At 39.6% G+C, this 21,546-nt stretch overlaps 1 protein-coding gene across 1 annotated transcript; it reads left to right on the top strand.

Annotated features, from left to right (window-relative positions):
- The first annotated feature begins 1,970 nt into the window (after window positions 1-1,970).
- Window positions 1,971-21,322, top strand: inpp5jb (inositol polyphosphate-5-phosphatase Jb). The gene is made up of 13 exons (XM_061729193.1): window positions 1,971-2,485; window positions 8,205-8,706; window positions 10,515-10,622; window positions 10,854-10,962; window positions 13,321-13,437; window positions 14,575-14,750; window positions 15,392-15,503; window positions 15,887-15,996; window positions 16,203-16,404; window positions 16,785-16,922; window positions 17,000-17,083; window positions 17,169-17,273; window positions 17,469-21,322. Exons 2-13 carry the CDS (start codon window positions 8,216-8,218, stop codon window positions 17,760-17,762), a joined length of 2,046 nt encoding a protein of 681 aa, XP_061585177.1. The 5' UTR covers window positions 1,971-2,485; window positions 8,205-8,215; the 3' UTR covers window positions 17,763-21,322.
- Window positions 21,323-21,546: the final 224 nt, after the last annotated feature.

Here is a 21,546-nt window from a genome sequence, read left to right as displayed (position 1 = left end):
CGTCCAGCGACCTTCCTCCCACCCCATCATCACTGCCATTAAGAAAACTATATATCAAACAGGGCCTGTTTTTTTTTTTTTAAATCTTTGATTGGTTGAACTTGAGGGATTCATGTCAGAGGTGAAAAGGACTTCAAATAAAAATGCAAAGTTGGCAGTGACAGTAGCTAATAATGGTACATACTGTACACGCATACAGAGCAAAGAGAGCAAAGTGAGGAAAGGGCCCAGTGCATCCTGAGATGTTTGCTGTTACATAGTAGCTACTAACAGATCCCCAAAGGCTGGCCTATTATTATCGCCTCAAACTGATATTCTTCTTCTGCATCCTCTTCTCTTACCCCAACTACCTTCATGTCCTCTTTCACTACATCTATAAACCTCCTCTTTGGTCTTCCTCTGGGCCTCCTGCCTGGCTGTTCAAAACTCAGCATCCTTCTACCAATATATTCACTATCTCTCCTCTGGACTTGTCCCAACCATCTCAGTCTGGCCTCCCTGACTTTATCTCCAAACCCTCTAACATGTGCTGTCTTTCTGATGCAGACTCATTCCTGATCCTGTCCAATCTGGTCACTCCCATAGAGAACCTCAGCATCTTCATCTCTGCTCCCTCCAGCTCTGCCTCCTGTCTTTTCCTCAGTGTCACTGTCTCTAGACCAAACAACATCGCTGGTCTCACCACAGTTTTGTACACCTTTCCTTTCATTTTAGGTGAAACTCTTTAATAGCAGTATGAATACTGCTATAAAAAGGGTTTCTTTCCTCCTAAAGGGGAGTTTTTCCTTGCCACTGTTTGGCTTAAGGTTTTTACCTGCCATTGTTTATGTTATGTTTATGTAATAATTGCTCATGTTCTGGGTCTCTGGAAAGCGCCTAGAGACAGCTTCTGTTGTAATAGACGCTATATAAATAAAACTGAATTGAAATTGAATTGAATTGAACAAATATACATATTATTAGTTATGCTACCAGAGGCTCGTGTGATAATTCAACCATAGGGTTGCCACCTTTCAGAAATAGAAATAAGGGACACCCCGATTTCAGCAGCGCAGGCGCCAAAAAAAGGGACATCCCCAAAACTTCTAAACTGCATAGAAATGTATTTATTTTATATAAAAAAACTAAATGCTTTGATTTAAAGTTTAAAGTGCTTTAATAGCATTTAACTTGCATGACTGTACAGACAGCCAACCATACTAGTAACTGAAATAGCCTCCCATGATGTGTACGTCCATCAGCCCAGATGTAGAATATAACCTACAACTTAAAAGGTGAAACATATATATTACATAGTCTCATTACACGCAAAGCAAGATGTGTTAAACCTTTATTATTATTTTGATGATTTAATTGTTTATTGATTTCATAATATAGAGATTTTTTCATTTGGGGTTTTCATAAAGTGTGAGTCAAAATTACCAAAATTATAACAAATAAAGGTTTGAAATATCTCACTTTGAATGTAGTGGGAAATAATATATTTGTTTCACCTTTAGTTGAATTTACTAAGAATGAAGTTCTTCACCTGTATATGATGACATTAATAAATAAGAGCATAATATGTGTCTGTATTGGTTCAATACGGAACGCAACTTTTAATTCCCAATTACGTAACAATTCCGTATTTTAAGGGACGGGTGGCAAGCCTGTTCAACCATGCAGTTCATAAAAACCTGCATGGTAAACGCTGTTTATTTATACCACGCACTTCCCCACACCGCCCACTGTGCGGCGCTGTTGCCTCGGTGTAGAGCGGGACCACATAGAGCTGCGCTGCCCGGCGACACTAGGCTGATTTATGGTTCCGCGTACACCAACGCCGTGCCTACGGCGTAGGGTGCGCGTCGCCGCGTACCCTACGCCGTAGTCTCTGCGTAGATGTAACGAACCATACTTCAGGCTGGACGTCTGCTCGCTCTCTCGTGGGGGCTGACGGATGGTGCGTTGTCATGGAAACCAGTGACGAACGTCCACACGCACCTCTGACGGACAGCCGACGGAAACCGTGTTTATTCGTATTTGCCGCGATAAAGTCCCGTTCTAGCTGGCGCGGTTCTGCGCGGTTCAGAGTCGGCTTGTTCTTGTAATCATCAGCCCGACCGACAGCATCGCTGCCAGCAGCTGCTCCTTCACGGAAGCGCTTCTGCTGTCTTCTGCGGGTTTGAAGGGCACGGCGGGGCAGATGTAGGCTGCATGGTATAAACCTCTCTCCCCAGCATCTCTGCAACACTCCACCTGCACCTGCATCTCCTCGCTGAGGAGGGAAGGACGTGAGGAAGGAAGGAAAGGAAGGAAGGAAAGGAAGGAAGCCGCCGAGATGCCGATGGTTTCATCTGGGAATCAGCGGGGAAGGAAAGTTCAGAGTGTTTTCGTGTAACAGAGAGTCTGATAGACTCAGTCCGGACTGAGTGACCTCTACGTCTCCAGATAGCCCAGCCAGCAGAGCTGTCACAGCCATTTGCGAGAGAGAAACCACAAACAGGTAAAGGTGATGATTGCTCGGCTCACGCATGCGTCACGATCCCGATCCTTGGCGTTTAAGCCTGATTTATGGTTCCGCGTTAAATCGACGCGTACCCTCCTACGCGGCGACACGCAACGTAGCACGTACCATACGGCGTAGGCTCTGCGTTGGTGTAACGCGGAACCATAAATCAGCATTTACAGTCTGGCAGGACATGCTTGTTTTGCAAGACATTCAATATTTTTGTTATTGTTTTCATCCATCCCACAAAACGTTCCCGAGACCCAGATTGTCTCGCAAAAAGAGGATGTGCATTGATACCGGGATCAGAGAAGCGTGTTGACATGTTTTTTTACTGCTTAATATTGATAATTAAGAATAATCCTGTGGATTTCACAACTCTCATGCTGATGAATCACACTGACACAGTTGCTCTTTAATATTTTTTCTCCACTTTCCCCAGCACCTGCAGACGCTACCACTCACATGTCTGAGATAATTGTAGGCAAAACAGCACAGTTAGGATGACCTTCATACCCTTTACGGCTATAAATCGTACTTTATGGGGTGTAATTAGGCCAAATACTCTGCCCTGCTCCCATTTACAGCAGGGGCTTCAGACATTTCTATCACAGCATATAAATATGGTCTCTACCTAAAATGGAAGTGTGCAAAGTAGGACGTGTTGTTGTGTTTGGATGAATATGTCATTGTGTTTGCATAAACACATAATCCAGATGTTATATCCTGACAAACTGCCATCTGGTTTGGTATAAATATTTGCATATCCATGTTCTTCTAGGATCTGTATCAGATCATTCCCAGCACTGTACATACAATACAATATCAGCACTTGTATTTGGGAGTATTTTAACTGCAAATATAATGGTCTGGTGGCAGCAGTGCAGTCCAAAACAATGGGTGTTATTTCAAATGCAGAAGTTATTACCCAGGCTTTCTCAATATTAGCGGGAATAGCAGCCCCTGCACTGTCGAGCTTCTGTTGTAGGAAGTAACACATGGCCAGTGAACCGAGAGTGTTGTAATTTCATGCATATGCAGACACTTGTGTACAGAGGATTACAATTTCTATCCCCCTCGTGAGTTTTTGTCATTGAATTTGACTCCATAATTAGGTTAGGTCCCATTAGTTGGCTTTACAAGGCAGTTTGCATTACAGTCATTACACTGCCTGTTGTCTACATGTTTGAGTGTTAGGTCATAAGCAAAAATCATCTTGACAAACTGCAGCCTGGGCTATGACCTGATCAGGAAGATGAGGCGCTGTGGATTAGGGATGGGCGGTATGGACTAAAAAAATGTATCACGATTATTTCTGGCATTTATCCCGATAACGATAAAAATGATGATAAAAAAAAATACCAATTCAACTCCACCTTTTTAACTATGAATCTATCACGCTCTCAGATCCGCCATGTTTGTCATCAACGGGAATTTATCTTTCTTTCTTTCTTTCTTTCTTTCTTTCTTTCTTTCTTTCTTTCTTTCTTTCTTTCTTTCTTTCTTTCTTTCTTTCTTTCTTTCTTTCCTTCTTTTTTCCCTTCCTTCCTCCTTTCCTCCTGCTCTTTCCTTCCTTCTTCCCTTCCTCTTTTCTCCCTTCCTTCCTTCCTTCCTTCCTTCCTTCCTTCCTTCCTTCCTTCCTTCCTTCCTTCCTTCCTCCCTTCCTTCCTTCTTTTTTCCCCTTCCTTCCTTCTTTCCTCCTGCTCTCTCCTTCCTTCTTCCCTTCCTCTTTTCTCCCTTCCTTCCTTCTTTCCTTGTTTTCTCCCTTCCTTCCTTCCTTCCTTCCAAAAATCAGCTTTACACAAAAACATCATCAACAGGAATTTATCGTTTTTACCGCGACATGACAAATTCTTATCGTGAGGAATTTTTTTGACGGTTTATCGTGAACGGTAAAATATCGCCCTTTCCTACTGTGGATACAGGGTTGCATTATGACCTGGAGGAGCCATTTCCAGCTTAGACAGCAGCTGCTGGTGGGTCATCATTACAGTCCCCGTCATGAGGGCATGTGGCTCCGGAGGCTCTCATCACCAACACACGGCTTGGTGGTAATTCCAGTTTAAACACCAAAGAGATCAAAATGTGACAGGAAACAACACAACGTGGCCACCAAAAACTGGTGATGTAAGAGAAAAGATAATTCGATGTGAAAATACAGATTACCTCTTTCACCGCTATTGATTAAAATCGAATTAGCTTCTCAACATTCATCTGACTCAATCTTCCAAAACGACCCTTGTTGTTGATTAAATCACAGAAAAAGAGCCATAACAACTGGCTGGAGCCTGCTGTTTGGGTGACACTACATCCTTCCTGGTTCCTCCGGCTCTCACACCCCCAGTAGGGAAACATGCATTTTTATCGAATCATTTCACTTGGTCCTATGTCAACCTGAATGTGGGAAAAATAGCTTTAGTTTTCAAGTGTTCCCAGAAAAGCTAATGTAGGACATCTTTCTTCTTCTGGTTTTGAGCTCAGAAAGACACATTACTGCGGATTATGATCCCTGTCTGTCTGTTGTTGTGGTGGATGTTGGCACTGTGTCCTGACGTCATTGATGGTGATTGTGTGGTAATTGGCTTAGGCAGACAATACAGAGCATGCCGCAGGAGGAATGTTAAGTGTCACTTCAGAGTGCATGGGGTGGATAAGGGGAGAAGAGAATGGAAATAGTTTTTCCATGAGGAATTGTAATGGGAAGATGGAGCATTGGATCTGGGGGAAGAAGTGGAAAGAGAAAAGCTTTGAGAAGTGGTGTGATAAATGAGCCAGAGAAGAGGGATTAAAGCTTGGATAAACAGAGAGCGCTAGAGGGAAGTGGGAGAGGATCAATGTAGAGACATTCTGCGAAAAGACAGTGTTGTCACTGAAGGGGAAGGGGCTTTTTCTGTTGACTATCTCTCCCGCTCTCCTCAACTCGTTTTGCACCCACCCACTCCCACGTGTGCCCACTCACTCCCTTCCATCACACACACACCCCCTTCCACTCTAAATGCCATAGATGGACCTCAGGAATACATTATGCCCAGCCAAGCGTCAGGTTATTGGTGGACTGGAAGACCAGAATATTTCTGGGCACATGTGGAATACAGAGGCAGCTCTAATCTCGACATGAAAGCCGTAGTCCCTCTCAAGGTCATGTGAATAATCAGAGGAGAGCTTTGTTGTCGTTTTTTTTTGTCCCCTAGCAGGAAGCCCGCTCTCCCTACTATCTTAAGCTGTGTGTATGTCAGGCATGGGATACAATTCCCACCATGTGGAAAATGCACGAGGTTAGTGTTTGCCATAATCTGCTCCTTAAAGGTTCCACATCCTCATCAAAACTATGACTATGGCATTTTAGTCCTCCAGCTTTCCACAATCTTTAACAGTGTAATGTTGATATATAAAATGGATGGAGGGATGTTTTGTCCTTTTCCCATGAGTCAATTTTCAGTGACCACTGACTGTTGGTTCTGCGTCAGGCTGCTTTGGTGTTGTTCACAAATCAGCTCTTTTAAAGCTTATACCTATGAATCATCCACGTGCCCTATGTGGTCAAATATTTTAGTTTTAGGTATTTGCCTCCCTTGCTGGTTGATGAACAATTATTACACCATGGGCCCGATTTACTAAGATCCTAAATAAAGAGTACTAAATTGCGTGTGCACTGAAAAAGTTTGCGCGTGCTGTTGTTGCGTGGTTTGCGGGTGATCAACTAAGATTGATAACAGGTGCAAACAGCAGTATTTAAATGAGGTGTTGCGCGTCTTACGGTTTGCGGCGCAAACTTTGCGCCATGGAGAGTCTGGATGGAAAGCAGGATATAGTCGCAAGCGCAAAATGAAATTTGACGAGTTGGAGTTAGAGATATTAGTGGACGAGGCAAATTGTTGTGCCGTATTCAGCACCCCTGCCGTGAAAAGCACCCCCTCGTATATTCAATGATAAGTAGACCAAGAAAAAAAACAACACACTGACACTTCAATATATTTATATATACACACTCACACAAACACATACTTAGGAGTTTATATTATATATATTTACAAATATTATGGAAGACAACACAGTAAGCAGGCTATTAATTAATGACATCAATAACCATTTACCCGATTTTTGTTATCTGTGACTGTGATTGTGGGAAAGTATGACTATTGTGGAATCCATGAGCGCATTTAAACATGAATCATTAACACAAAACTGGACGCTAAACAGAACATGACACGGAATGAGAATATAATTTTTGTCAGACGAGGGGGTGCTTTTCACGGCAGGGGTGCTGAATACGGCACAACACCGGGGTATGACAACTGCAGAACAAGTATAGGCGCACAATAAGAAACACTTTTTTCTCCATGAAAACACGTGATTTATTTATTATCACAAATAAAAAAATGAATGTGCCTCCTGTGGCAACCTTTTGCTGAATAATACTTGATTTAACATTCAAATAAAATATTTCTCCTTTTGCATGTGGAGAATCCTCACCACAAGTTGAGCCATCCCCACCCCAGTCCTCAAATCAGGCACCAACAAGCATCGGTGCGTAATGCTGGGCAGATTAGCACCTTCCTTTCGAACGTATTAAATACAGACACAATCACAATCCCCGCAAAAACTTTCAGGCTTGGTAAATCTCATTGCGCGTGGTAAATGGACCAATTTGCATCTTCCCCTCCCAGTATTTAGCGATTTCTGGCGGGTATGCCCCATATTGATTATTCATCAGGGCAAAAGTACTAAATGAATTGCGTGTGCTATTTTGCTCATTTGAGAGGCGCAGTCCTCTTTGCACGCTGTTAGTAGATCAGCTTGCACATTGGTTTGCAGGTGATGTCAAGTTTGCACACGTTTTTACGCACGCAAACCTTTAGTAAATCGGGCCCCATGTGTTATATTTTCTAATTATTTTGTGGCAACGGTTTAATTGAAGGTTTAAAAGTCTTTAAGTATAACTCAGTTGTCTTTAACCTCCTTTGTATTTAAAAAATAATTACTTCCTTTTTGTTGTTTCTCAATTTTATTATTCCTTTTCATTCAAAATATTGCAATTCTCTGGTTTATAACTTGGCTTGTCATTGTGTTATATCAGTCAGTTAAATAAAAACATTGAAGATATATCGCAGTATCGTTAGATAAAAATCCTCGCTGGATTTCTCTCCTTCTCTTCAGCTCCCTGTGTCTGCTTGATCTCTCTAAAAATCCTCTATGTGCTGTTGATTTGTGATGCTGTAGTCCATGCAGTGGTTCCTCATGTTAGTGTGCAGCAGGAGCTCTGAGCTGAAATGAACTGACCAAGCTCTCAGTTGTCACTGGAAGATCAATAGACAGCTTAGGCAGCTCTTGAGCTCATGATAAATTGTGTTCTTGGGGTTAGGAGAGAACGTGTCTCCTCTTGTGTTGTACTGTTCTACAGCTGTCGTTTGTTACAAATATAACTTGTTTAATTTGTTTTTCATCTGTTCATTCGGCTGAGTGGATGTGTGTGTTTAAAAAAAATCTTCTTTGGGCCTGGTAGCTCCGCTTTTTTTTTCCTTTTCCTTTTTTTAAAAAAATGTGTCTACCTTACCTATCTGATGTCATCTTGGTCCTTTGGGCTCTTGGAGATGAGCAGGATCTTTAGAGTTAGTAGCATAAGATTGTTTGGATGTTGAATTCCTAAGCTGTAAATAAAATGTGTGTAATGGAAGTGGAAACAGTGGCAACATTGCTCTGCCTTTTATTGTCACAGGAATCCCAGAAATGGATCCAAATAAGCTGAGCCAAAGCAAAAACAAAGAAGACAATCCAAACAGCAGAGCAGAGGCTTTAACAGCAACTCCAGCTCCAGATACAGTGAATCCACCTGCTGAGCTGACGGCTGACCAACCTGCAGCTCCCCTGAGGCCTCGGGGACCTCAGAGAAGCCCCAGAGTTGAGGGCTCTGTTGACATCTCAGAAGTCAAAGGTAAACCTGCTCCACTAACCAATCAAGAGGAGAGTGTGACTGATGGCTCTGCCCCGAGCCACCTCAGAGGCTCTCACCCTGCAACAGTCAAACCAACAGAAGAGCGCGGCGGGGACAGTGTTAAGGCTGGTCCAAAACGTCCAGGTTTCCACCCTGTTAGGGCTGCCTCAGTTCCCCAGCCACCCGGCAGCAGGCCGGCGGCTCCTCACCTGAATCCTCACGCACAGAGAGCCCTCTCCGTCGCAGGCACTGCTGACACTCAGTCTCAGACTGTGGAAGACTTCAGGTGGGTCTCCTGCTCTCCACATGCATCCTGACAGTAATGTGGCAGCTTGCTTCTGCAGGGCTTTTCACTACCAGACAGCATTTAGCCATGCACATGGTTTACTTTTTAAAAGAATATATATTATTGATAGTTAATGCTGCAAGGTCGCATGATTTCAGTAAAGTTTATACACTAAACCTCTGCATGATTTCTCCCTTCATCTCAAGTTTTGTGGTATACATTTAAAGCATTTCCTAGCTTTATAATATATATAAAATTATAACATGTTTAATGTATGTAAATGACCCATATAACATTTGTGTCTTTTTACTCAAAAATAACTTAATTATTCAGTAGGTTTCAAATTGCTGTACTAAACAGAATTCCTGGAAGGAATGTTGATTAAAAGAATTGATTGACAATATCTGGATTAGTTCTCAGGGGGATGATGAGCCATGAAATTACAACTGCAGAACTCTAACAAATTGTCACTATAAAGGCAACAACTTAAATTTGATATATCTTACATGTTTTAATGCTGCAAGAGTATCGATGACAATCATACATTCTTCCAGTTAGTGAGCATTGTACACACATGAAAGCACGTGCTTTCATGTCAGGGTTCTAAAAACCATTATAGTATCAGACAGAAGGCTTGTCACCAGTACCAGTGTGAATTTCTACATGATTTCTACAAATTCACAGCTCACACATGTAATAAAGCAAACTAACTCCACCCAAACACTTTATCCTAATCCTGTTTATGCTGGCTCAAGTAGGATATCCAGAACAAACAGGGTTACAATTAGGGTTTTTCCTGTTTTTGTTGCTTATTCATCTCTTACTTCCAGCATTTATTCAAAACGTTGTGTGCATGCATACATACTTGCATCATAATATTACAAAAAGACACAACAATAAATATAGTCACATCTTAAATGATCAAAGAGGACAGTTATTGATGTATAACTCACTCATAGTTCCATACATGACTTATTGTGTGGAGGTATGGGGTAACACCTATAAAACAAATATAAACCCTATTTTCTTATTACAGAAAAGAGCTTTAAGGATAATTAATAGATCTGACTATTATGAACCAACAAATAATCTCTTTATTAAATATAATACTCTAAAATTCCATGATATAGTAGAGCAGAAAACTGTTTTATTTGCCTTTAAAGCCCAGCAGAAAGTGTTTCTAAACTGCATTCAGGATTTGTTCCAAATAAAAGAAACCCGCTATGACCTGAGGGGGAAACTCATGTTTGAGATGACGGCAGCAAGAAGAAATATTAAAAAGAAATATACATCAATTAAGGCAAGAGAAATATGGAATAGTTGTGACAACGACTTAAAAATGTGCAGTTATATCTACAAGTTTAAGAAAATGTTTAAAGAAAATATTGTAAATAAATATAAAACACTAACTATAAAGTATATTATCAAAAACATTCTAGAATGTGAAACGTCAATTTTATATTTTCTCTTATTTATTTTTTGTCTTCTTTATGCATTGTCTGTTTCCACAGATTAATGCTAATGTTTCAGATTTAAGCTGATCACAAGATAAAAAGGGTAGGCACTATAAGCTACGGCTTCAGCCTACACCTTTTCAGCAAAAGCAATGTTTATTTTACTTTTTTAATTTTGTTTTGCAAAATAACTTTTACAATGACCGAAATAAAGACAATTCATTCATTACAGTAGAGATATACATGGTACATAATGTATGGGGTTCTGTTGTCTCATTCAGAGTCTGTGAGTTATGACACAGGCGTATAGGGGATGAGTGTTTAGGGAGTTTATGTAACACCCTCTTCCAACAGGGTGCACATCATCACCTGGAATGTGGGCTCTGCCACGCCACCTGATGACATCACTGCTTTACTGGGGTTGAATGTGGGAGATGGAAACACAGACATGTACATTATCGGGTAAGTGTGACGTGTTGGTCACACAATTTATGCACACCCATCCTACATCGATGTTGCAGTCAATATCATTAATGGACTGCAAGGATTAGTTTTTAATGTCTCTCTTTATGTGGCAGAAATTCTTTTTTACTTAATAATCTATGGTTTAAATCCAATTCTTTCTTTTTGTTCCTCTGGGACATCTGTCTGCTGCTGACCATTTTGCTCTGTTGTTTGTCATTTTACATCTAGTCTGCAGGAAGTGAATTCAATGATTAACAAAAGACTGAAAGACGTCCTGTTCACAGACCAGTGGAGCGAGGTCTGCATGGAGAGACTCAGTCCCTTTGGTTATGTGCTGGTCAGTAATGTTTTTTTGGTTTTTGCCAATACATCTGCACAAAGTCAAAAGTAATTTGCTGTGCATCGTAGAATTATACAGACTACATTATCGTTGGGGAAGATCTGTATTTCTTGCTGCTTCGGCTCATTTTGTTCCCTGAGCAATTGATGAGGTGATGATTTATAACAGGCGTGAAATGTCAGCGTATCTGCTGTCTTCCGCTGTAAGCCAAGCTGTTAGTGCAACGTCAATCTCCCACCCACGTTTGGTCTTCCTCTGCACCTTAATAGCTGAGAGTCACTGTTTTAATGGCTACACATACCAACAAAATCCAGCAAGTTGTGTCTTAATTTACAACTTGCACATTATGTATAGTATATATAGATTTCTTACGTTTAAACATTAAATGCACAAATATTTCATTTCATTTATTGATTCATTCCACACATGTCAAAACCATTGTAACTACAGCATATCTATATATAAATAAATACACTTACTTACATACTTATACTAATATATGTAAAATATCTGTATTGTAGAATACTTGTCTGCAGTGTTGTTATTTTCACATATATCCTTTTTAAGAGCACACATTGTAGCTGTGATAAGTGTTGGGCTTGCTGCGTATGAAACAAAGCATGGCTCCATTGGCACATCGGGCTAGAGCCAGTGAATCAGCTGTCGAGCTGAAAGTGCTAGACAAATGTCTCCCAGGGTGCTGTTTTATTTTTGGATGGCGTTGTTGTCAGTTTTGATGGGCCTCTGACTGTGAGACTGATGCTGTCCTCCAGCTGTTTCATGGTCTACTACGTTGGCTTAAACCTTGTTTTCATAATCTGGATGGGACTTCTTTGTGCGATTCTAGTGGATAGTAATATGGTAAGCAGATCTGAGGTTTGCAAGTTTGTCAAGCTCCCAAACAGGGCAATATGCAGGGTGATGTTTATAGGAAGTTGTATACTTATGACATTGGGGTGGACGACATCTAACAGTAACCATCTTGGAGACTGCTCATCAAGACTCATTTTCATGCACTAGTTGTAATGGCTGCAAGCACAAGAAAGCCTCTGTGAGCCTTTCACTGCAGAGCTAAAAGGACATTTTTTATTTTGACTATTCACCATACAATTTGGACTGATTACTGTCATATTTTTTGATAATGAAAACTACAATTGTAAATGTCAGTGTTATGACGCAGTCCATTGAATTTGACTTTTTATGCGCAGAAGAACAGATTTAATCATCAACAATCCAGCAAATTATTTTTGTTCATTCATTCTGTGTAATCAACAGTGAAGGAAGACGATGATGCGTTGGTGGTCATTTGCATTAGGTCGGAATTAATAAACTCTGATTATTTTATTTTTTATTTTAAAATTTCCAAGCTTCCTTGCTTACATCAACTTGTTTCACATGTGATTTATGTAGTCCTGTGCGTTGTTCTACAAAGAAAACATGGAGTCTGAGCACTTGCCTTCTCTGTCAGATTTGTCTTTGGGCTTAAGTGCCTCTCATGCTCTTAAGGCTTTGCAAGAGCTTCCGTTGTTCACTGATGCTCATAAGAAATACTGTTACACCGCAGCACACCCAGGCAAATTATTTCAAACTGGCACAGATACGTTCAGATATTCATTTGTCTTTACTCATACCAGAAATAAAGTCAGTCGCCTTTACGGTTCAATGGAATCCATTATGCAACAAAGTTGTTCAAATATCCTCTCAGTATACAGGCAAGAGGGTTTTGTCACGTGTATGCCTCTGTTACTGTCCACAGGGCATTTCAGTTTGGGTACGATTGTGCATCAGACTGCAGTAGGGGGTTGGTATGTGTAGATAACAGGATGACGGGTGAGGGAGGGCTGAACATGCATATCATGGAAAGGGGTTGACATAACATGGATACACCTCCTATAACACATGTATGCATGAGATTCCTGCCCGTTTTCACAAGTAAAAAGATATCTACAGCGTTTTCCATGTCAGAGCACAAATGTCCAGATCTGCATAACGGAATTCTGGGAGATGCAGGAACTGGAAAATGGAAAGGTCTAAACATGAAGAGCCAACACTGCAGGCCTCTTTCCACAAAGCGGTTTGCAACCACAGCAAGTGCAGACCACAAGCGTGCAGCGTAGAGTGTAGTGTATGGTGTAAAATGGTGGTAGAGAGAAGCCACTGGCTCCTGTAGGGTGCCATGAAAAAAGGGACACGGTGAGAAAGGGTCAAGATATATGTATATTTTATTTATACAGCTATGATGTTGTGCAAGGGAAATTTTGATACTGTTCTCTTTAGAGAATGATTCCAATTCTCCCGTATCTTACCCATATTTAGTTCCTCCAATCTCACACTCTTTGCCTGTCTGCCCTTCAGGTGACATCACAGCGGATGCAGGGCTGTTTGCTGCTGGTCTTTGCCAAATACTTCCATCTGCCCTTTCTCCGTGGAGTCCAGACTGAAACCACCCGCACGGGCCTAGGGGGTTACTGGGTAAGATAGCTATGATAAGCACTTTGTTATACAAAAACTTTACGCAGCAGAGCAACACTTAAAAAGTGGAATGCATTTCTGTAACAGTTTTCGCTTCATATTCCTGTAAATGATACCCTGACCAATATCTTAAAAACACACTGGTTATAATGTGTCATATCAGGTGTTGTAATTTGTTAGTCAAATGCGACTTCATCCAGTTTTATGAAAATGAGGAGATACAGTAGATGTTGGAGTCTCACACACAGGAAAACTAATTTCACAATGAATGACTGTCTGTACTGTCATGTTTATTTACATAATGATGAAACTAAAACTTTCTCCACATGTCCAAATAGGGATGTTTTATACTGGAAGTAGTTCAAACAAAAAATAGTAAGAGAAAATGCCCTGACTCATTTTTATCCCACTGTGCACTTCCATGTTTGCATTAAGTATTCATACTGCTTATTCTTTAATGAAGAGTTATCCTGTTTCGCTGTTGCAGAGACAAATAAATGCAGTTTAAAAAAAAAAAAAAGTAAAAAAATTGCTGTCCTTATACATTTTATATCCGGGAATACTCCTTTCATAATGCCGATCTCCCGGGTCTGGGCCCGGGGGGAGTTTCTTTCTCTCCAATGTCATCCTGACCCTGTGCATATTCAGGAGGAAGGAACTGGATCACATTTAATATTTGATTGGATCCACTGGATTTTTAAAGATTAGGCCTCTTTTAATGTATTGGCATTTTATAAATACATTAATATCAAATGTACTATTATTAACTAAACTGACTTGGGCTATATTTAATTTGAATTTAATTTATGGTGTGTGTTTTTTCTGTAACTTGCCATGAGATGGCTTTATTGTGAAATGGCACGTTAGATTGGATGAATTGAATTCAAATGAAAGGTATCCCCACCTGCAACCCCAATGGCTTCAGAAAACAGACTGATGAATTGGCATCCATCCACTTATTTAATTTTTTTCTAGGAACGGTGAGATTGATGCATAAAATCTTTTCCTCTTTCATTTATAGCTGCTGGTTTTCTAATAATAACACATTACTTTCAGTTCAGTCAGACTTTGTATATGCTGTGCCAAACGCTAACATAGTCAGCTTGACCTTAACTTTCCTTCTTGTCTGTGTTACAGGGAAATAAGGGCGGTGTTAGTGCCCGCATGTTGGCGTTTGGTCACAGCGTTTGCTTCCTAAACTGCCACCTGCCGGCTCACATGGAAAACTCTGATCAGCGGATGGAGGACTTCGAGAGCATCTTGCAGCAGCAACAGTTTGAGGGTCAGGCTGCCACTGGTGTTCTTGACCATGAGTAAGTCAGTACACCTTAACACATGCGAACACACACATGTAACTTCATGTTTCAGCTAGGTACGTAATTGAACGTGATGATGAGGATGATGGCTTACAAAGGAAATTTAACTGGCAACACGTGAATTGTCTCTTTTTAAAAAAGTAGTCACAGGGAAATGCAATATACTGCATTCACGGAACTTTGAACACTGTTGTTCATCGAAATATGTGATGAAATGAGTTTAAAAGTTTGAGGTAATAATAAAACTGGAAGTGACAACTTTGGGATTTTAGGTGAAGAGCTGCACAACCACAGCTTGGTTGATTAAACCCCTTTGGCTTTCACTGTAACCAGCTGCCTGCAGATTTATGCTGTACAACATGAAATGAAAACTCAAATCACCAGTCATTACTTCACTTGACATCCAATAGCAGTATTTTGTTTGCTGCCCCAGAATTCCCTCTCTTGTGGTTATAAAACCCATTTATTACCACAGGTGACATAATTACATGCACTATTCCCGGCACCAACAGGAAATGCAAAGCTCTCTACATCCATGAACGCTATGAATTAAATCTTCAAGATTGGATAAAAGCATTCACTTTCTTTCTTTTTCTCCACTTATTTGGGTTTACAAAGTTTTCCCTTTTTATGTTCAGTGTTGTGTTCTGGTTAGGGGATCTCAATTTCCGTATTGATGACCTAGATATGCAAGTGGTAAAATCAGCCATTGACAACAACAAGCTTTCCATCTTGTTGGAAAAAGATCAGGTAAGAATAAAATTGTATGGTTTACTTCACTGCATCCATTCATCTTAAAAAGCACTGGACAATTTATCCTTTAACGTGTGTGTATCCATAGCAACTCATTATTTTGACATTTCAATGGTTTATATTTTTTAGGGAATGGTAGTCTAAACACTGAAACCTTTTCCAGAATTGACTCCTTAAAGACTCTTAACTCTTAAAGTTTTTGACTTTATATCAGAATGCCTGTTTCTAACTTCATAAGTTTAAATTATTATTATTATTTTAAATATGAAAAACCACCCTCTCTACCTCCACTAGAGGGTAGTAGAGAGACTCACTCTTCTTGTCTGAACATTGAGTAATAAGTAAAAAAAAAAAAATTGCACTAATTCCAATGTTTACAGCTTAACATGGCTAAAGACAGCGAGACAGTGTTGGAGGGATTCCAAGAGGGGCCTCTGAAATTCCCTCCCACCTATAAGTTTGACGTTGGAACAAATACATATGATACAAGGTTGGTGATGGCTGGAAATATTGTAAATGTATTCACTGAATAAATATCACTGTCTGGCTTAAAGTTATTGCACCTCCATAGAAGAAAGGCCTTTACTAGCCTGAAGGAAGCATGCACAACCATGTTTTGTCCTCACTGTTCTGATTAACAAAGCTGCTGCATCTTTTAAAGCATTTTTTTAATTTTTTTTAATTCCATCAACCCAGTGGGAAGAAACGTAAACCCGCTTGGACCGATCGGATCCTGTGGCGCTTGAGGGCAACCGCACCTGCTGGTCAGAGCGTTGGGAAGCGTGGTTCAATTTCAGGGCTGACCAGCGGAACCAAAGTGACACAGCACTGCTACCGAAGTCATATGGAGTACACTGTCAGTGACCATAAACCAGTCTCCTCCATCTTTACCCTGCAGGTGAGACACGTACCGTAAAGATGATCATTATCATTAGCTCTTGCATCCTTTAAAATGTTAACTAATGGTGCTAATAATGTAGGATGGTTACTTTAGTTTCCCTGCCAGCATCAAAATGAAATCAAACACATGTCTGAATTCATATTTCTGAAGAAAACTTTGGCCCAGATAAGATGCAGTTTGCTCTCAGAGCAGGAAGGTTTTATGTACACAATATTAGGTGCTATTATGTATACAAGACTTCAAATTGCATCAGCTGTCATAATGTTTTGACAACTAATCCTATGGACCTTATTTTGTTTGAGGTTGTTATTTAAATTCATTTTGAAGACCTTGCAGCACTTTAGCATTCAGTTAATTATGTTCAATGTTTTTTGTAGTTCCCATACAAAGTGGACATTCCCCTTGTCATAATCGTGGTGGAGGATGAGTGGAATAGCATTGATGATGCAAAAGCAACATTCAAACTGGCACCCAACTTTTCTCGCAGTTCATGGGACTGGATTGGACTATACAGGGTAACTTGTTTTACCTTTAACACACTAGATAACACCATATTCTTAGAAATGACTTGATGTTTCTACTGCACCCTAAGGTGGGTTTCAAGCACCACAAGGATTATGTTGGGTATGTTTGGGCCAAGCAGGAGGAATCAGATTTTCATCGCCAGGAACATCAGGTAATTTGGGTGTGTGTATACGTGTGTATCCTCAAAGATTATTTTTCTATCACATTTTATAAATGTCTAACTAACTCTTTTCTAGGTAACCTTTACAGAGGAGGAATTGCCCAAAGGCTCAGGGGACTTTATCTTGGGTTACTATAGCAACAACATGAGCACCATTGTGGGTGTAACAGAACCATTTCAGGTAATCATAAACCTGCTCTTTTCTTGAGGTTAGAGCACCCAAGACCTATTTTAGCTGACAGGCTCATCTGCTTTTTTTCATTCCCTTTACTGGCACTTTGCAGCTCTTTTTCTATGTTTCTTTCCTTCATTTTACCTTTTTTTTATTTTCTTCATTTTAATATTATTATTATTCTCTATTAATATTTTTCCTCAGATCCAGCTTCCCACTTCAGAACACGATAGCAGTTCTTCAGATAGCTCTGACGTCAGCTCAGAAGATGACAGCACTGTGGTCATGAAGATGAGGTCCCGCAGTTCTAGTCCACGTAAGGGCAAACACCGCAGACATCGCAGTGGCAGCCGCAGCAGCCGCCACGGCAGTCCTGCACAGACCAACCAGACCACCATGTCAGAGAATTTGCCTACAGGACACCCAGAAGGGGGCAGCAGCAGTCTACACTCTGGTTCTGGGGAAACAGACAAAATCGCTGAGGATTCAGGAGTGTGAAGCACCACTAAGTCTTGCTGTTGTTTCAGTTCACATAGCCAAATGTTGTGTCTTTTATTCCATACATCCACTAAGCTGTATGTCTTCTGTACTGACAATGTACAGGTCTTTATGCCGTCCTTTTCAGGAACATCATCTGTTTTGTGCAGATGATTTACTGGGCCTTGAGTTATTGTATTAAACTGTGCACTTTGTATGTTTTTTATTTGGACATGTTTTCCCAGATGTTTCCTATACCTTTGTCCATTCTCAGGTGTGGATAGTACAGGGAGCTGACTTTTTTGCATTAGAAATTACTCAAGGAGTCACAATCATGTCAAGTGAAACAGTGGTTACTTAAAATTCTTTGAAGACAACTTACCCTATTACAAACACAGTAGTTTTAAACCATGCACAGATTTACGAGGCAGTCAAGTCAGTAGGCTGCAAATAATAGGCAACATGGAATTGTTATATACTTGATACCTGCTCACGTCATTCACTGTTTAGTTTAGTTGAATATCTCTATTATGACACAAAATATCTCATTCTGATTTTTAAAATAAATCATTTATGGAATAATTTTCAAGCTTCGTACAAAATCCCCATTGCTAATTTCTGCAAATGGAGACAGTCATGAAATTTGAATCAATGACATACAATATACTGTTCTGTTTTGGTCTTGTGGATATTCCCTGCTTTGGAAATTTAGCACACATGACAACATGACACATAATATGCAATGAGCATTTCAGAAGAACCCTCAAAAGGACTAAAGTCATGCCTGGGTGCATGAAAACAGAGCAGAACCAAAAGAGGTGGAGAAACTGCATGGTAGCAGTGCAGCATGTCAGCGTGAAGTGTAAATATGAGCGTAAAGGCCTTTAAATAGACCACCATATCAGTGTAGCAGGATATAATGGCTGTAGGGGACCATGTCAGCCATGCCAGCCGATACGCCACAGCTGTCCTGCCAGAACTAGTTGATTAACAGTCAGTCACTCAGTGCTGGTTTTGGCCAGCCAACTGCAGAAATACCAGACCTAACGTGAGTTGCTTTTACACAGGCGCCCTGGTCTTAGTTAATGAGCCTCATGTGAAAGTTTTCTTTTTCACCTTTTAGACAGATTACCCACAGCATTAAAATATTGTAACTGGTTTTGATTGAACTTTTAAGGTTCTTACAATTATAACCCAAAACTTGACATTGTGTAAACTGGATGTAAAACAAAAGTAAAACTGAAATTCTGCTGTGTAGAGCTACTACAGGGATTTACTTTACGTCATACAAAACCAACATGCTCCACTTTTGTGTAATACTCTCATGTGTTGTATTGGGTATATGAAATGTTCATGCTGAATATTTAATTTTTAACTAAGTATTGATTTAGATGCTTTTGTTCTCTTTTCAGGTGAACTTGATGTTATCTGTTTTTTTCCCGCTTGCTCAGATCCTCCATTAATGATCCTGCTGATTAGCTGATGGTAACAATTGTCACAATAGTGATGTTGCAGTGTTACTGTGTGACCTCTAATGCACCATCATTGACACTGTACTGTTGGGCTGTTAATGTATGACAGTGTTGTTGCTGTAACTTTGGTGTGTATGCCTGTGTTTAGCTGCCAGTACTTGTGTTTCTCTTGTGTTTTTGTGTGTTTTGGATGAAAGTGGTGTGTGAGTGTGCGTGTGTGTGAATAACTGGCAATGGTGAATGTGTTGGGGCTGTGTTTGCATGATTTGCCATTGGAGAAACTGTACATTCCAGTACTATGGTTTTTTGGTGGCGTAAAAGTGCTGTTTTTGAATCCTCTGTCATATTTGTGGCTGTGAAAATTGTTAAAAAACATGCTATGGACAGTATGAAAATGTTGATTTAGCTTATATGTAAGATGAAGAAACGGAAGGTAGTTAAATTTAGATATATAAAAAAAAACAAAGACTGGGAATCTTTTCGTAGTGCATTTATGTATTTTCTTGACTTGGAAAGGAAAAAACCCTGCTAGAGCTTTATTTAAATCAATATGTTTGGGAAAAGATTGTCCTACTTTAATATAGACACGTATGATCAGTACTGCAGTCATGATGACCAGTGATTATCCATGTGACATGTCTGCTGAATGTTACTGTGTTGTAATAGCATAGCTAAAAAAGTACAATAAGATGAAGATGAAATATTATGCATACATATAAATATATATACACATAAATATGTATATTTATAAATGTATGTGTGTGTGAGCGCATATATATGTATACGTATATATATGTATATATATATATGTGTGTGTGTGTGTGTATACATATGTATATGTATGTATATTGTATTTATTTTCTTATTTAAATTTATAATGATCCTACATTCTGCAGGCCAGCAACAGAGCTTTATTTCAGTGGATATATTTAAATCGGAGATTTCAAAGAATATTGATATTGGTTTTCTTTTATATATATATAGGAACTGTATAACATGTTATTTTTCCTGGTTTAATCTTCGTGAATTCAGATATTTTATTGTCAAAAGTGTTGGTTATATAGTTACGGATGTTTGCATTGTTATGATCGAAATGACAAAAAAAAATACTGCAAGGCTGTAAGAGTTGGATATTTGGCTAGTCATGATGACCAATCTCTGTGAAATCACTGAATCACCGAGCAGAGCGTTGACAAGACTGATGATGGATTGCTTTCTTTGTTCTTGAAGAGAAAGAAATACTATTCAAATTGTCCTCTGTCTGTTTCTTGATTCTCTCTCTCTCTCTCTCTCTCTCTCTCTCTCTCTCTCTCTCTCTCTCTCTCTCTCTCTCTCTCGCTCTCTCTCTATATCTATATATGTGTAAGCATATAACAGTTTTGTGATTGATCATGCTGAGACAGTTTTCCAAACAATTGAAAGGTGTGTTTGTGGATTGGTGAGAATTAAACTAAGACGTAAAAGCAGTGACTAACCATGACTGTGCGTTTTACAAAGCAGATGATGGCTTAGTGAAAAATTGAGTACCCTGGATCTATTCAACCTGGTTTTCTACACCTTGTGAGAATGGTGAACTTCACTTCACCAGTATCTGTAAAGGTCAAAAGCATAAATACATTTTTTATACACTCTTTACACTCTTTTTCAGATAGTAAAGAGAGTGCTCTATTTTCAGTTTTTGACAGATCCAGTCTGTTATTTATCTGTTAAACAAGCGTTATTAATTTATTAGTCATTCTTTATGCCATAATTAATTTCCAGATTTAAATGTATTGAATAAATGTAAGCACAAGCGCCACATCCTGCAGACAGCAACAGCAGGTGCGTCTTGCATCATGCTTTTACACTCTGAAACAGAAGGGTCATCACTGCAAACTCATGCTGTCTATACTAAGCTGATGTAACACTGCTCGGGTATTGAGTTGCTTGGTAAGTGACGCTAAATACCACAACTGTAAGTAATAGTGAAAATCAGAGAAGGAATTGCCTGAACTATAAAGAATGGCAGTAGATGCTGTTAAAATTGGTTACTTTAAACATTTACGTTTGTCCTCTCTTTGGATTCCAATACTAAGAGATAAAGAATACTAAGAGATAAAGAATAATAAGAGATAAAGAATACTAAGAGATAAAGAATAATGAGCAATAATGCTCATCAATGAAAATTATAGGTAATTGTATTCTTTATTCTTGTTCCGCCTGAGTTAATTACATTGAACTTTGCTCACTTTCTCCTACTTTAACAGATACCTATTGTTCTTTTCATCTAGATCACTATAAAAGTGTTACGCAATTTCGAAAAGAGAAAAAACAACAGTTGGTTCCTGTATCTT

The sequence above is a fragment of the Cololabis saira genome, chromosome 9 (assembly GCF_033807715.1).
Source record: "Cololabis saira isolate AMF1-May2022 chromosome 9, fColSai1.1, whole genome shotgun sequence".
NCBI classification, from domain to species: domain Eukaryota; kingdom Metazoa; phylum Chordata; class Actinopteri; order Beloniformes; family Belonidae; genus Cololabis; species Cololabis saira.
The sequence above is the reverse complement of the archived record's forward strand: the minus strand, read 5'-3'. Positions and strand labels throughout refer to the sequence as shown.

What these genes read in the sequence shown, in the direction of transcription:
- inpp5jb (XM_061729193.1), top strand. Translation starts at nt 8,216, where the DNA reads ATGGATCCAAATAAGCTGAGCCAAAGCAAAAACAAAGAAGACAATCCA. An exon ending in ACAGACATGTACATTATCGG is followed by an intron (nt 10,623 to 10,853) that starts GTAAGTGTGACG and finishes TTTTACATCTAG; the next exon opens with TCTGCAGGAAGTGAATTCAA. An exon ending in CCTCCATCTTTACCCTGCAG is followed by an intron (nt 16,405 to 16,784) that starts GTGAGACACGTA and finishes TGTTTTTTGTAG; the next exon opens with TTCCCATACAAAGTGGACAT.